Below are 15,700 nucleotides of genomic sequence, written 5' to 3'. Positions count from 1 at the left end.
GTGGTAGATTGCAAATGATGAAATGGTAGCCCCGTGCAGGAATAAGCGAGTAGATTTTCATGTAAATGACAACTCCGTGCAGCAAATAAGTGCAAATGCAGCTTGCACTGCAAAGCATGCCCTATCTCTGGAAAATTATGTTGCGACGGATGTTGATAGCGCGCGTAGCACGACCACGCAGTACCAAGCAAACAACGATGTTTGCGGCAAGCATTATATTCTTTGTGTATTTATATACATTTCATGAAGTGACGTGATCACATCAACAATTCATTCGATGTGCAACCCCCAATACGCAACAGGAAGGCCATCCCCTTTGAATCACGGCAAGTGAGTGAGCTCGGACTGCAGCAGACGACGCCACGCCACTTGCTACACCTCGCGTGTGATCTCGCTTCTTGCGAGAGCGTGCGAGAACGCGAATGGCTGCTGCTGTTGGCGACATTTATCGTTCCGTGATCGTGAGGGTGGATTTGGGCCCCGATTGTTAAATCGTTCACAATCCTCCGCTACAATGTCTTACCGCGGAAATGAATGCAGGATATATGTTGGTAACTTGCCTCCCGACATCAGGACGAAGGATATTGAGGATCTCTTCTACAAATTTGGTAAAATTACTTTTATTGATCTCAAGAATCGCAGAGGCCCGCCATTCGCCTTTGTCGAGTTTGAGGATCCGAGGTAAAGACGCACTTTACTAAGTGGTAGTTGCTCGTGTAAAGTTTTACAACGTCTTGTGTCCTCACGAACGCTTAGGGACGCAGAGGATGCCGTACATGCTCGGGACGGATATGACTACGATGGTTACCGATTGCGAGTGGAGTTCCCCCGAGGCTCTGCCCCTGGCAGGGGGATGGGTCCCAGGGGCCGCGGTCCACCTGCGAGGCGGTCACAGTACAGGGTTCTGGTTTCAGGTGAGTGGATCCTGTATTTTCTCCTACTTCAGCGCGAAGTGAAAGCTTGCATCAAAGCAAAGCCAGAAGAAAGCTTCCAAGGGCAGCAAAATTCGTTTGCTATCTTTACATTGTTGTTTGCCATCGAGGCATTCAACAAATCGATTTGTTGCAGCACAGTGCACACGGGCGTCTCGCAAACGACATGAAAAAAAAAGAGTAAAAAAAAGATGTGGGCACATTGTTTTTGTTGTTGTCATGCGTATCATCACAAAGGTAAGTGTAGTGCATTCTAACACCTGAAATTCACATTTGTATACATGGCCCCTTGCATCGCTTCTTTCGCGCATCAATTGCGTGCCTCGAAAAGATAGTTTGCGCAGTTTTTTCTCGCCACTTTAGTAGTGAACGTGACACCCTGTTCACGGGAAAATATAAACAAATCCTCGCGACAACTTCCGGTTCCACGAGCGTTTCCGCTCTTTCCGTTACATGCTGTAATTCGCGTAATTTTGGGGCTTATTGCTCGTTTTCACAGATAATGACGAGCACCTATTTTAGAAGTCCTTCTCACAAAGATAGCAGCACATTCTTATCGATGAAGGCCATCTTTCCCACACTGACAAGCGATAACAGTTTGGCGTCTCCTATTATAATCTTTAAAGGGGCACTAAAATGCAAAAACAAGTTCACTTCAAATTATGTTCCACGCTATGTTAATTTCGTACTTATCATAATTCGAAACTTTGATTTCGTTACGGAGCTACAGTTCAAATTATACCGGTAGCTTCGGTGCTAAGCAGTGAACGACACTTCAGCTTGTGCATCAGTGTTTTTAATTCATGCCGTGCGTGCCACGCCATGGGAGCCATTCCGTTTGCGTTCTGAAGTGGACAGTCATCGGCGTCCGAAGGTCGTGAAGATAAATGTTGCCAACGGAAGATTCGCAAGAACTGTTGTTGGCTACAATTCAGTGAACCTGTATCGAAAAATGCCGCAGCGTGCATCATGCCGAGCATATACGGGACTCTACGATCGTACCCGTTCCAAATACACACGGCCACAGCACATGCTTCCCCTGCTGTCTCATTGGATGCCGTCAGTCTGCCTCCTGGGGATCCCATTCATTGCTGCCAAAGACTGCTCTGTTGTCATTGCGTTTTTCTTCTAAATGGTAGGGCTTACACTAATTGAAACACAGACATTCATTTGAGAGAGTTGTTTTTCCATTTCTCCTTTAACACGATACAAACCCCAACGCGAGGGCACGAAATGGATGACACACAGACTCTACTACTCAACTATCGTAGAAGTGTTTTTTTTTTGTTCGTGCGGAATAACTTTTTGTGTTTTTCGCGCATTCCTTCAAAATCGCGAATTTAAGTTCCCGCGAAGAACTCCCTATGAGGGCGAAGATCGTGCGGCGTTCGACGCTATTCCGTGACTACCTTGACCCTTTCTACTCCGTGCAGCGTAGTCGGTTAAAGCAAGCCGCAGAAGATTGTTTTATCCCATCAGACGAGATGTAAAGAAATGAAAATTGATCACGCTTTCGTTACTCCTACAAACGCATTAAACTGTACATATATACCACTACACCACGAAGCCGCAACGTGTCTTTCCCCGCATTCGCAAGACCAGCTTGTATGATTGTACGACATCTCAACTGAACTGTGCGGCGCCCTGAATGATAATGAATGAGGACTGCTAAAGTGAACTGGCTGACCTGCACGTGGCCAGTACTGTGGCCACCCACAGTGTCTCTAAAGGCCATTGTACTTTTTCTGCCATGTCTGTGAGTAGAGGAAAGGCAGGGACCTAGTGCTCCGCCATCCCCGTGAACAACGGATGTCTGAGTACATGCCGAAATATGCCAGAGTACACCTGAACCTCGGTATAACGAAGTCGGTAAATTAGGCGATTTACTTCGAGAGAAAACCAGCAACGTGCAGCATTTATCGAGAAATAATTTGTTTGCGACAAAAGCAGTCAGTGACCTTCTTCTGTGCCATATTGGCTACCATCGTTGTCGTGGCACGACGTTCAAGTTCTCAAGGTGTTTTCATTGTGTCGTGCTGCTCGTGTGATCCTACCTTGCGCGTTGCTGAGTACATCCAGCACGATAGAGTCATCGGTAGCTTCTTCCGTCGGAATAACGCGAGAGTCCGCGAACAAGTCCCCAAGAGTCGACACCGTCAGGGACAATGTCCGAGGTGCCTCGAAGATGCCGCCAAGCTTCCAAAAGTTCTTCGTGCTGCTCACTTCATTGTCTTCCGTTCGGTTTACACCTTCACCAAGGAGAACTCGGAGGCCCGCCTTCCTAAGGCAGTTCTGAGCGATCTCCTTCAGAGTGGTTTTCTACGAGGCCGTCATCATCTCAATCGCTCGGAAAATGACCACCTTCGTCAAACGTTCGACACGAATGTCCAGTAGTTCTTTCCGCTTCCTGGCCATGGCGCCAGCGCAGCCACAATAAACAACCAACCGAAGCGTCTGAAGCAGCAGAGTGAAACCGGTACGGTGCGGACAGTGTGGAGCGCGTGAACTGAAAGGAAAAACACGACACAGTTGGCTGCTTGCCTGACGCAACGCTTCGCAAAGCGGGAGGCGCAAACGAGATGGGGATGGCGTTCCACCAGAGCCGTATATTAAAAGGGAGTCTGGCCATTGGGAGGAGTCACAAAAAGAGGCTCGACCTGTCAATCACAGTTTCGCTCCTCTGATTGGTTTCCTTTTTACCAAGGGGTCGCCATGACACCTTACTGCCACCCAAAATGGCGACGAAAACAAACTCAGTGAAGCGGGGATTTCGTGACAAAAAATTTTCACAGACCACTCCGATTTTACGCTGCAAATGTACATCCTCATATACGTTTCTCGGAAATCAGTTTCAACTTATGCTCATCCACCGATATCTAACTGAAAATAATACGTTTTGTCGCCAGTTAGGCCTAGTGAGCACGGCGATTATATTGAAATCATAACAAAAACAGCAGTGTGCTCTACAATCTTATATTTAATTGCTAGATATCATGGGTATAAACATTCTTGCCTTTTATATTCCAACTATTCATGTAGATTTGTTTAAAAATCATACCGGCAACAGAATGTGCCCCAGAAGGTGGTTCTGCCGGCAGCGGTACGACGACGGAAGCAGACGACAATTTCCTACGTGCCTTACGCTCCCTAGGTGGCGTTCATCAAATTTGCACCAAAACTCCACTAATTTTGCAAATTGCGTATCCATTTCAATCCCATCCAATCCACTTGCCACCCAAAATGGCGCTGCCCATGTTGGGTGCGGGGACAAATAGTGAGGATAGGTTGATTGATAGCGCCCCATATTTTAAGACTTCATTGATCGGAAAGCTGAAAAAGTGGGTGGAGCTTCAGGTATAGGCATGACCCATTAATGGCCAGACTCCCTTTTAATATACGGCTCTGCATTCCACGAGATGGCAGCGCGGCAACTCGCCGAGACTCGTTATGTCGCCAACACCCTTTGTCAAATGTAAGACCTTATGTCAAAAACACCCTTTGTGCGCAGTTTTCTTTTCTTTCTTTTTTTTCCTTTCGAATTTTGTGAATACCCGGCGACAATACGCTCTGTACTTCGCCGAGGCCTTCGTTAAATTGAAATGAAAAATAAATTGCGAGGGACGAGACTTTGTTATACTGAGGTGTGAAATACATGGGGTTCCACAGGAGCACATTTACTGAAACCGTAAAGCTTCGCAAAATCGCGAATTTCGTTACACTGAAGTCCGTTACATCGAGGCTTAACTGTATTGATTGCGGCACGATGTGCGAGAGCGAAGCATATGGAAACCCGTGGTGCGAAAATATTCTCCGCATGGAAAAAACGACTTCTACGGTATATTTCTCATAGTACGAATGGCGCGTCTACGGCAGAATCCTTGTGAGCGAAGACGCTCGGCATCCAATCTGGGTGGTTAGGGGTGTGTACAGGGGCTCCAAAAATGCCAACAGTTCAACAGTTATGCCCCTGTCAGAAGGGCACATATACTGCTTTTAAGGTTACGGCATTAATGGCAGAAATGGCCGTAAGTTAGATATGGCCTTAAGCTCTGGGAAGATGCCAGACGGTATCCGTCAAGGCATTCTGGCGGTGATGTCCACAACGATAAACACATCTGCGAAAGTTGAATGTAATGTAGTGAATTCACGTGTTTTTTTTTAAGTGCTTTTGATAGGCGTCAGACTTTTTGGATGCAGACGACACGGTGTGATGCCGTGTGCAGTGGTTTGAGGACGCACTAAGAACTCAACACCTGAACAGACTAGATAAAAACGAGGCAAAGTGCAGAAATGCATCAGGAAGAGCGTGAAAAAAATGACAGAACATTACGTCACATAAAAAACATTTTATTTCGAATTGAATTAAATTTGCGAAATCCCGCTTGTGGCGCTTTGTGGCGAGGCTTGGGCAGTTTCGATGGAATGCCATAAACTGTCTTGCGGGAAAGCCGCAGCCGTTCTAGCTCAGTTTTGTTGCAAAGGAGAAGTTAACAGCAGCATGCACTACGGCCGTAACCGTTAAGGCCGTAAGCGTGGCCGTCTGATACCTCTGTCAGACGGGCACATATACAGCCTTTAAAGTTACGGCATTAAGGAATGGCCATAAGTTACATACGGCCCTAAGCTCTGGGGAGCTGCCAGACGGTATCCGTGAAGGCATTTTGTCGATGATGTCTACGTCGATAAACAAGTCTGTGAATGTTGAATGTAATGTAGCGAAATCACGCTTTTTCTTACTGAAAGTACACGAAAACAACGTTTTGTTGGTATTTTCAAAATACAACAGCAAACTATATATTTGCTTTTAAGTGCTTTGGATATTTTTTTTTAGTGGCATATGACGTTGTTTGGATGCAGACGACACGGTGCGATGCTGCGTGCAGTTGTTCGAGGGTGTAACTACAAACGTAACACTTGTACAGATGGGATAAAAAGCGAAGCAAAGTGCAAAAACGCCTGTAAAGCACGAAAAAAAAAAGATGACATTATTACGTTGGGTAAAAAGCATTTTATTTCGAATTGAATTAAATGTGCTAAATCCTGTTTATGGTGTGCTTGGTAACGAGGCTTTTGCAGTTTCGGTGGAATGCCGTAGATTGTCTTGCGGGAACGCCGTTGCCCTTCTACCTCAGTTTTGTCGCAAAGGCCTTGTTGCTGACCGTCTGGCAGGAAGTTAATGACAGTATGCATTTACGGCCGTGGCCGTTAAGGCCGTAAGCGTGGCCGTCTGACAGGGGTATTGTTGTCCTCTAGATACCAATAATAACGGCATACAAAGCAGGGGCCAGTGACCCAATGTAAACCACGCATGCAGGGTGGCACGACTGGGCGACCCTGCATAGGAGCCTGCATCTGGGTTCACAGTGGAGATCCCTCAGGGAACGTCTCTCGTTTCACCGCTACTGCCCATGCTTTGCGGAGGTTCTAGTCTCGTGGGCAGCTGTCGAACTTCGCTTCCGGCAATTCGTTTACCCCACCCGTCATTATGTGACGTCCCTTCATTGTGTGCGCAACACCTGTGGCATCTCAGGAAAGTTTATTAATGTCACAGCAGCTGGAACGCAGAAATGCTCTCGGCTAAGTACTGCGGCCGCACTAAAGCTGCGCACATCACAATTTGAAACTGGATGCCATTTTGGAACTACGGAATCAGGGGAACTGGAAGCGGCGAGAATATTGTGTATAAAGTGGTTGAAATGCTTTCTGTTTAAACATGAGGTTGACTTTAGGATGGTACCCAGAATTTATTTTTTATGAACCCCCCCCCCCCCCCCTCCCCCCCCACCACCACCACCACCACGGCTATGCCATTGGTTGACTTGTCAAATTTCGGAGTTCAGTTGGGAGAAAATTTCTCGCCAATTAAGTTTGGTAAAAGTGCTGGGAACTCGTGCCAAGATTCCCCCCTCCCGAGACAAATAAGTTTGGCCCCATAATGTTCAGACAAGTGGATTTTTTCGCAGTATTTTTTATCACGTTGCGTGAAACACTTTGTATTATTTATCCAGGTCATGCATACATTTGACACAACTCGTACAGGTAGCATATTTAGGCATCTTCAGATTATTAAAAGCAGTATTTAAAAAAAAATTTATCACCGCATCAACTGCAACAGTCATGCCAAAAACAGGACATTCATGCTTTTGGAAAGCTCCGCGCTCGGGTACTCAGTTTTGAACGATTGTGTTACAAAATGCCAGGGCGTTTCCCGAGCTTCATTGGGAGCCATGTTTGCTGGCCGATCCATTAATGCGCGGGTGTGTAGCGGACAAAATGGAATGAAGTAGCTAAATGTAATGATAATTCTCCTCCTCCTCCTCCTTCAGCACCCGAGTTTCTGTCATGTGATTGACCTGCGCCATAGTTCTTGAAAAATATTTCCAGGTTTGCAACATTGTCGAGCATGTGATAATGCCGATTTTTACCCTCCATATTTAGGGAAAAAATGTGTCCGGAAAACTTCGGGCCGTACTTAGGGAGCAGCGTGCGAGAAATGGTGCTTCAGATGTTGTCTCTTTCTGGTGTTTCAGGTTTACCGCCAAGCGGTAGCTGGCAGGACCTGAAGGATCACATGCGGGAAGCGGGAGACGTGTGTTACGCGGACGTCTTCAAGGACGGCACCGGGGTGGTCGAATTTCTCAGATACGAAGACATGAAGTACGCGGTGAAAAAACTTGACGACTCAAGGTTTCGGTCTCACGAGGTACATTCCTGGCTCCTCGCAAGTCTTTTGGCGCAGGGAGCCGGTGCCTTTCTGGCTCTCGCAGGTGTAACCCGTTTGTGCTTTGTGCAGGGTGAGGTGTCGTACATCCGCGTACGCGAAGACTACAGCAGCCGTAGCCGAAGTCGCAGCTACTCTCCTCGCCGTTCCCGGGGCTCCCCCACCTATTCTCCGGCTCGCCGCTCCGAATCCCATACCCCTTCGCGTTCCCGCTCCCGCTCCAACTGAGGAGGAGGAGGAGGAGGACTTCCCGTGTGCTGGTCAGCACGCTTCTTTTCTTCTTTCCTTTGTGCATGTGTTTCCCACCTCTGTTGTTGTTGTAAGCAGTTTTTCTTTCTGTGCATCCTAGTCGTAGTTCCATCTTCCGCAGCCATTGACAGCTTCCCTGCTTTTGACATTGTACATTTCTGGAGCAAGAAAGAAACGCCTTTTTATACAAACCCCCCTGGTGTTTAATTCTGTTTGTTCATCTAGATTCCCCCGAGAGGAGGGATCACACTGAGGAATAAAGTGGATGTGTGTTTTTTTGGATGGCGGCATGGATGTCACTGGGGAGAGGCACGCCGATTGCAGGAGCGCTGCTTAAGATAGGAACGCCGTGGGAAAAAATAACAGGGCTTAGGAATCGGATCTGGAGCGCACGATCTGGTATGATGGCCAACTGTTGCCACTGTGTGCCATTGTCTTTAACATTTTGCCGGGCTGCTGCTGTTGCTAGCTCCTTGACGTAGGGCTCAGGCTCATAGTGTTCAGGAACGCGGACTGACCGCGCTTTCCTTGATCCTTGTCATTATATAACGCCTGGCCGTTTTGCACATTGGCACTGTACAAACGGGAGTGTAGAGAGTATGTGACAACGTTTTGCCATGAACCGGTGTTGTGTAATGAGTTTTTCCCCCAATATGTTAGCGGAAAAAAAAAGTGGTACACCATGAGAATGTGCCTTGTGGAACAGCTTTTAGTTCCATAACTTAAAAACCCGAGACACCTTTTTAGTGGTCGGTTAGATGGATGATTACTGCAGTTGAGCTGTACAGTGCAGCTTTTATGAAAGCAGTCACGAAGAGCATTACCTCGTTTTTCTACACACTTGTTAGCTGTACAGTGCTGGACAAAAATCAATCAAATCAATCAAAAATCTTCGTATAACTCTAATTCCAATTAGGTCATCGTCGCAGAGACTGAAAGACAGTAGTTCAGGAAAAGTCCGAGTGCCGGTGGCAGGCCTCAAACCCACGCATCTCTAAATGCTAGTCAACGAGACACGGAGGTATTGATTTGAGCCCTACCATCGCCCACTGTCATTGTTTGAATGCTGGTGAGGCTTAAATGTTGTGTTAGCTATATTGTTTGTTCAACCTCTGCATTAAATGGACCATTAAACTACCCATGCCAGCTTCTGTCCGCCACTTGAGTGTTGCCGAAGGAGAGAGTGACTCTGCTTACGGGGTTCCGTAAGCTCTTTTGTCCAGCACTGTAACGGAGAAATCGGAGAGCTAGGCAAAGCAGCAGACCCGTTGTTCCGGTGCTCCCTCGCACTGCTAACCTGACTATCCTCTTTTCTTGTGAAGGTTGTCACTCCTGAAGAGGAGAGTTCAGGAGGATATTCAGGACACCTCTTTACATTCTTTACGGAAACTGGATCTCATAGGATTGGATCCTCAGGATACACAAAGGTGTTGTACATGAAAGAATGGGGGCTGGCTTGGGGTGGGTGGGGTGGGCATTTTCCTTTCTTTTTGTTCTAGCTTTCTCGTAGCCCTCAGCCTTGCTGTTGCCAGCAGGTAGGGTAAGTACGGGCCTTAAAGCAGTTCCACAACGTTTTTCTCACTAATCATGCTGTTCGGAGTCTCTTCTGGTTCAACTAAATTCAATGTTTGCATGGTGCACTGGGAAGGTACTTAAAACCCACTGCTTCCGGGTGCGGTGTTAGTCTTCGTTTGCTGCTGCAGTGCTAGCTCGAGCCCCCTCCTAACCAATCTCTACTTTTGACGGTGCTGTCGGAGGTGTTCGTTATCCAGACAGAGGTGACTGCACTTGTCTAGCTAGTTTAGATATCGACGGTTGTTAAAGGCTCGTCTGAACGAGTTAGTGAATCTTGAGGATTGGAAGGTAAGCCATGATGGACGCTGCTGCAAAGTACGTGAAAGAGCTAGACTGATGGACTTCCTATAGGTTTTGATCTCTTGATGTGTGGCAAGAGTTTTCTTGTGTTTAGACAAAGGTAGTTGCCTTGAATGCGGAAGTGATGGAGAACGCTCTGGTTTAGCAAATCTAGCGTTAGTCTGTCCAGCGATAAAATTCATTCTGCCTATAGTATCTTTATCCAGTCTCGGGAGCCAATATGATGTGCTGCATCGTGTGAAATGGTAGGGAAGCACAGGGAGTGGTAAGTGAATGCTCCACAGGTGGACGGAGTCGGCATGGATTGCAGCACGTGTGGAGAAAGCTTAGGACAGGCAATAGGAAGAGGACCATTTTCTTGTAAGGGTAGCTTATAATAAATTCTGCTGATAAGGGTTGTGAAGTGTCGTGCTTGCTGCTCTGGTACCAGCTGCGTGGAAATTGAAATTGGTTTTGAAGATTTATAGAGACTAGTGGAATGATGGGGATTGCACACGATGGCGTCGCGCGCTCTCTTTACACGCTGGTGGCGATGTTGCCGAGTTTTCTTTTTCCAATCAGTATATTTTATTTTAATGAGCATACAAGCGTTGCTGGGAATACTAGCGGCCAGTTGTCACTTCCGCCGCCCCGTCAGCGCCCACGATTTCTATGTTCCCACCACAGTGGCATTCCGTCGTCCAAAGCGGACGAAAAACCATGAGGCGTGACCACCTCTGCTACCTAGTAGACGAGTTTAGAAAATCCCAGTGCTCTTTGCGCACGCATTGCATCCTGGGCGCTTGCTGAACGGGGGAACGAAGAATAATCCTTCACATTTCGCTTTCGCTGACCTTGAGACATCGCGGACAATGGACCGGTAGGGAGGGAGACCACCCGGTTTTTTTTTTTTTTTTTTTTTTCGTATTGGTAAACTGCCACAGTTCAAAGCTTCGCTAAGCACTCTGGTATTTTCTGAACTCGTCTATTGGTCGCCAGCTGTCGTTCTGGGCAGCTCTCGCCTAGTGTCACTGTACCCGGGGGAAGAGTATCGCAATCGCTTTCTCCGTGCCGCCGCCTTACTCATTCGCCGAGGCGCGTCACGTGGTTCCGTTTTCCTCCTCTTTGCTTCCAATCTCCCTCCGGGTCTACGGGGAACGCAGTAGCTGGGACGCACGTGCGCGTACGTTCGTATGCCGCTCTTGGTTTTTTGTACGTGAAATGGATCTCAGAGAGCTGAGGAACTATTAACAACCATGTCTGGATGCTGTGCTGCAACGGGACAGAGTCAGGCAAAGCATTTTTCTGCGTTCCGACGGGCAAAAGTGACGGGACGCGTAGGTCGGCAGAGAACCTGCCGGAAGAACTCCACGCCTACGAATAACACGTACACGCTTGAGCGAGGTAAATTTCGTGGCTTGTTTATTTTTCATTGCAGAACCTTTGCACACAGTATTGAGTAACAGTTCAACTGTGCGAAGAACAGCCGGGCGTATCAAAAGTAGTGCTTGTTGGATCTTCCCATTGCGTTCCCTGTCCTGCGGTGCTAACAAAACGCCACTATCAGGACCACTTCACACGTCGCGACGACTTCGAGGACAAGGAGATTCGAAAGAAGTGGACGGCAGTCCCAAGCAGTTTTGCATACCGGACACCTACGAGGCTGAGGAAGCCTCCTATCCCCCGTTCTTCGCACGCAAAGTTCTCCGAGGAGTCAACAAAAGACATGCACACTGAAGTTGATGACAACCTAGTGTAAGATCAAGGGGCAGTAGAGGATGGTAATGCGTCGAAATATATGTAGATATGCACTATGAGAACTATTGAAACTTATGAAAACTATTCCTAAACATTGAGCTGTAATTGTGAGTGAATCAACTTTGCAGAGGAAGACAACACCGTCACAAATTTCTGTGATCAGAGCATCGAGGAATATGCGCAGGAGAAACCTGCAGACAAGTCATGTGATGGTCCCCTCGACGAGGTCTCAGTCTTAAAAGAAACGAGCAAAGGCTGAGACGGAATGTAGTGACTTGAAGCTCACGGTCCTCATGGAAGATCAACTGCTTGCGTTGGAGCGGGGGATTGGAAGAACAATCCACAGCACTTTACATGCGCGTGAAAAAACGTTGGCATTCACATAGCCATTGGACGTGTGAAATAGAAATTTGATTGCGAAGAGATGAGAATAAAACTGGTCGAGGTTATTTACGTCAACCTGAAGCTGCGCACACGACCACTATAGTTTTATGTCCACAAAACAAGTGAACTAAAAAAGAAACTGATCTATAGAGCGCAAACGAGCCTCGACGATGCCTTTTAGAGGCAAACACGCGCGAACATAATTCGTCTGTTAGCTACAGAATACAACAAACTATACTGTAGTGACGCTTGTGCCCTCTTTCATTAAGTATTAGCTGAGTCCCACCACAGGAAGTCACAAACTTTTTGGTGCACAGCCGCGAAATCAACGCTATGTAACACTGACTACAGTTATCCTAACACGCGATCCGTGGCGACTTGGAAAAAAAGCGATAAAAACCGGGCTGTTTGGTGGTACATTTAAAAGCGATAAAACCCCAGTGCAGGGGACACAAAGCGACAACACAGACGAAGCACTGACTGAATTTAAAGTTGTTTGTCAGTCAGTGCTTCGTCTGTGTTGTCGCTTTGTGTCCCCTGCACTGGGGTTTTATCGCTTTTAAAGCGACTTGGAAGCAATATGGCTGCCGGAGCAGACGACGCGGAGCGGTTGCGGTACTCTACCCCCGGTACAGTGACTCTACTCTCGCCGACGTCGTGAAAGAAGGGCGGCATGGCAGCTTTTCTGGCTCGACGTCTCTCCCGATTCCGGAAATGCGGGTCTATTTCCGACGCCCGCTCGCGAACCAGCTCCGGTGGCGCAGCGGTAACGCGTGCGCTTGGAGACTGGGAGGTAAGCGGTTCGAATCCGCGGGCCGGCTGTGCCGTCTGGGGTTTTTCCTGGGTTTCCCTCAGATGTGTAATAGGCGTATGCCGGCACAGTTCCCCTGAAGTCGGCCCATGGACGCAGCTATCCTCCCCCCGAGCGGATTCCGCTCGGTCTTCCACTTCACCCTTTCCTGGCCTCCTCTCCACCACCTTTCCCTTCCCGAGAAACATGCCGCCTAATCAGGCAGGCAGACCTCTCGGGTTCCTCCCAACGACACTCCTCCTCCTCCTCCTCCCCCCCCCCCCCCCCCCCGCTCGCGACGCCTGACGCGGAGAGGAGGGACGTCGGCGAGCACTGCCGAGAACGACAGCTCGCGACCAATTGGGTGGCAGAGAAGGGCCACGCCTCCTGGTTTTTCGTCCGCTTTGGACGACGGAATGCCGCCGTGGTGGGAGCATAAAATCGCGCGCTCTGACGGGGCGGCGGAAATGCGCCTCTACTTCCGCCGCCCGCTCACGACGTCGGGTTCGTCGGGCGTCGTCAAATGAGAACTGGCCTTTAATCCCCAACTCTGGGGTCATGTTGCCAACGTCAAGTGTACACCAACTTGCTTGCATTTTGCTTCTGTGTTCCCGCACTCTTAAAAATGAACTTCACCGCATAGCACGCTCTTAGCCAACCATCATCTCGAATGATATCCCTATGTGCCCTGATTTGTTCAAAGTGGTAGGCGTACGCCTTTTCTGTGACACTTATGCGGTTCATAATTGTCACAAAAATGGCGTACGCCTCCCGTTTTCAACAAATCAGGGCAGATAACGATATCATTCGAGATGATGGTTGGCTAGGAGCGTGCTATGCGGTGAAGTTCATTTTTAAGAGTGCGGGCTCAGAGGCACGAAGTGATATAGGACCGCTTAGGGTAACTTTACGTGTCTCTAGAAATACCGTTTATACTATATATATAATATATATATATAGGTATATATATATACCGTTTATATTATATATAAATACCGTTTTGGGCCGATTGTTGAAGGTCACTAACTTCCTACCGTTGAGGATCGCTAGGCCATTCGACAACGAACACTCGGTTCTCGAGTGACTCCTCGGAAGTTTCTACGCGAGGATAGGGCCGCGGCTCCCTGATCTCGTGCCTCTAAATTGAGTGGAAAATTCTCCGAGACGCAATGAAACTGAAATTAACGTGGAAAGCGCTCGTTTCACTTCAGAAATTCGTAGCATACAGTTTCGAGGCCCTCCAACGGCAGGTCGCGAAGTTGCGTAAAAACTTTTTTTCCTGCGCCAGAAATCGTAGAGGTAGTACTTCCATCACTGAAACTTCCGAACGGGCGGTTTCCATCGAACGAACGAAGAAACGCCACAGAGCGTATTGTTAAAGGGACCAAGAAGAGGTCCCAAACGCCTATGCAAGCAAGCCGGTAATCCATTCACCATATGCCCTGTGGAGTATGAACCCCATATTAGCTCGAATAACGGTCAAAAGAAGACGACTGCTTCGAAGCCACTGCTGCCAGCACGACGGAGAAACTTGCTGTGACGTCAAAAGCAGGTGACCTTGCCCACTGGCGTGCTAGCGTGGTGCAACCTTGGAGTCAGCATGGGATATGCACGACGACAGTTTCGCTTAAAGGGGGGGGGGGGGGTCGGACGACCGCCGAATTTTGCCCGCGTTGAATGCAATATGGCAAAAATAGGATAAGGATTTCAGATAATAAACCTCTACCCGAGAAACGTCATCATGGCGTTGGTAGACACACCGAAACTAAGGCTGTGTTCCAATATTCCGGTAAGCCTCTGAGTGAATTTTTTTCTGCGAAACAAATTGCGCACATCAAAACTTTTCGCGCTATTCGGTAAAATGACACACACTCTCTGGATGGCCCTCTGTACTCCTTTAAAAGGGAGTCTGGCCATTAGGAGGAGCCTAAAAAAAGTGGCTCGTTTTCCCCCCATGGAGGCTTTCCATGGCATCGAATTTCTCCAAGATGGAGGGTGGTGGTTGGAACGGCGAAACGGAGATTTCGTGACATAAAGATTTCACAGATTACTTTAATTTCATACTACGTGTATATATCTTCATGTACGCGTCTGCAAATTCAGCTTCAACTTTCGCTCCGCCGTCATTATTTACGCGGAAATGGGATACAAAATGGGATAAGTCCTAGTGCTAGGCCTAGTGAAGACCGTGATTCCAGGAAAATAGCAAGACGGACGGCCCTTATACGCAAGATTTTGCATTATATAATTGTATTTTACTTATACATACATCTTTGCTCATTTTTGATTCGATCTCCATACAATACGTGATTTAGGGTGCGTTCGTTTATTGGACTCGAGCGACTCGAGAGCCGGAGTCATGACGTCGGCGAGTCGATGACGTTTCACCCTGAATTCTCGCCTCGACTCTCGAATATGTGAACAGCGCGTGTCGTCTGCTAGAGCTTGTGGTGGCTGGCGCCGCCATGGAAGCAGACGAGGCTTCACGCGGTGTTCTTTTCTCCGCTCTTCAAATTGTCGCCGATATTTTCTTTGGCGACGACAACAACGATGATATCAACATAATAAGATCGCATCGAGCTGTGGGGTAAGTGAGGGCATAATAATTTTTGATTTGTCATTACCGAAAGTTTCTTCACTGCAAAGCGCGCTCTAAATTGCAGACGGCACAATTGCAGACGACACCTACGTCATCGACTCGAGCGACCCGCACAAGCGGGAGAGTCGGCGAGAGTGAACTCTCAGGCGCCTCTAGTGTTCGGCTCACTAATTTCAGAACGAGAGTAGTAACGTCACGGAAGCCGCCCTCCTGGATTTTCGCCCACCAAGAGGTGACTCTTCCAACTCTCGAGTCGCTCGAGTTCAATAAACGAACGCACCCTTAAACTTCATACCGGCAGTCGTCTGCTACAAAGAAGCGATCGTACCGCTCTCCTGGTCAGCCACTTATGTCGGCAACCATTTCTGCGATTCTGGGTCTTCCGAACATGCCTCTCTTCATGCAGATGGCTT

At 48.0% G+C, this 15,700-nt stretch overlaps 1 protein-coding gene across 2 annotated transcripts; it reads left to right on the top strand.

Moving 5' to 3' along the window:
* The first annotated feature begins 392 nt into the window (after nucleotides 1-392).
* Nucleotides 393-8,184, top strand: LOC135370142 (serine/arginine-rich splicing factor 1B-like). Of its 2 annotated transcripts, XM_064603833.1 has the most exons (5): nucleotides 393-681; nucleotides 757-914; nucleotides 7,463-7,635; nucleotides 7,726-7,913; nucleotides 8,128-8,184. In XM_064603833.1, the coding sequence occupies exons 1-4, from the start codon at nucleotides 515-517 to the stop codon at nucleotides 7,879-7,881; spliced, it is 654 nt and encodes a 217-aa protein (XP_064459903.1). In that variant the 5' UTR covers nucleotides 393-514; the 3' UTR covers nucleotides 7,882-7,913; nucleotides 8,128-8,184. The 2 variants fall into 2 exon arrangements, with proteins under 2 accessions (XP_064459903.1, XP_064459902.1); XM_064603832.1 differs by having other exon boundaries at nucleotides 7,726-8,184.
* The last annotated feature ends 7,516 nt before the right edge of the window (nucleotides 8,185-15,700 follow it).

The sequence above is a fragment of the Ornithodoros turicata genome, chromosome 10 (assembly GCF_037126465.1).
Source record: "Ornithodoros turicata isolate Travis chromosome 10, ASM3712646v1, whole genome shotgun sequence".
Classification (NCBI taxonomy): Eukaryota; Metazoa; Arthropoda; class Arachnida; order Ixodida; family Argasidae; genus Ornithodoros; species Ornithodoros turicata.
Note: the sequence above shows the minus strand (reverse complement) of the source record. Positions and strands in the feature narration are given on the sequence as shown.

Bases quoted from the DNA above. Each gene is read 5' to 3' on its own strand.
- LOC135370142 (XM_064603833.1), top strand. From the start codon at position 515: ATGTCTTACCGCGGAAATGAATGCAGGATATATGTTGGTAACTTGCCT. The intron at 682-756 runs GTAAAGACGCAC...ACGAACGCTTAG, and splicing joins GTCGAGTTTGAGGATCCGAG to GGACGCAGAGGATGCCGTAC. The intron at 7,636-7,725 runs GTACATTCCTGG...TGCTTTGTGCAG, and splicing joins CAAGGTTTCGGTCTCACGAG to GGTGAGGTGTCGTACATCCG.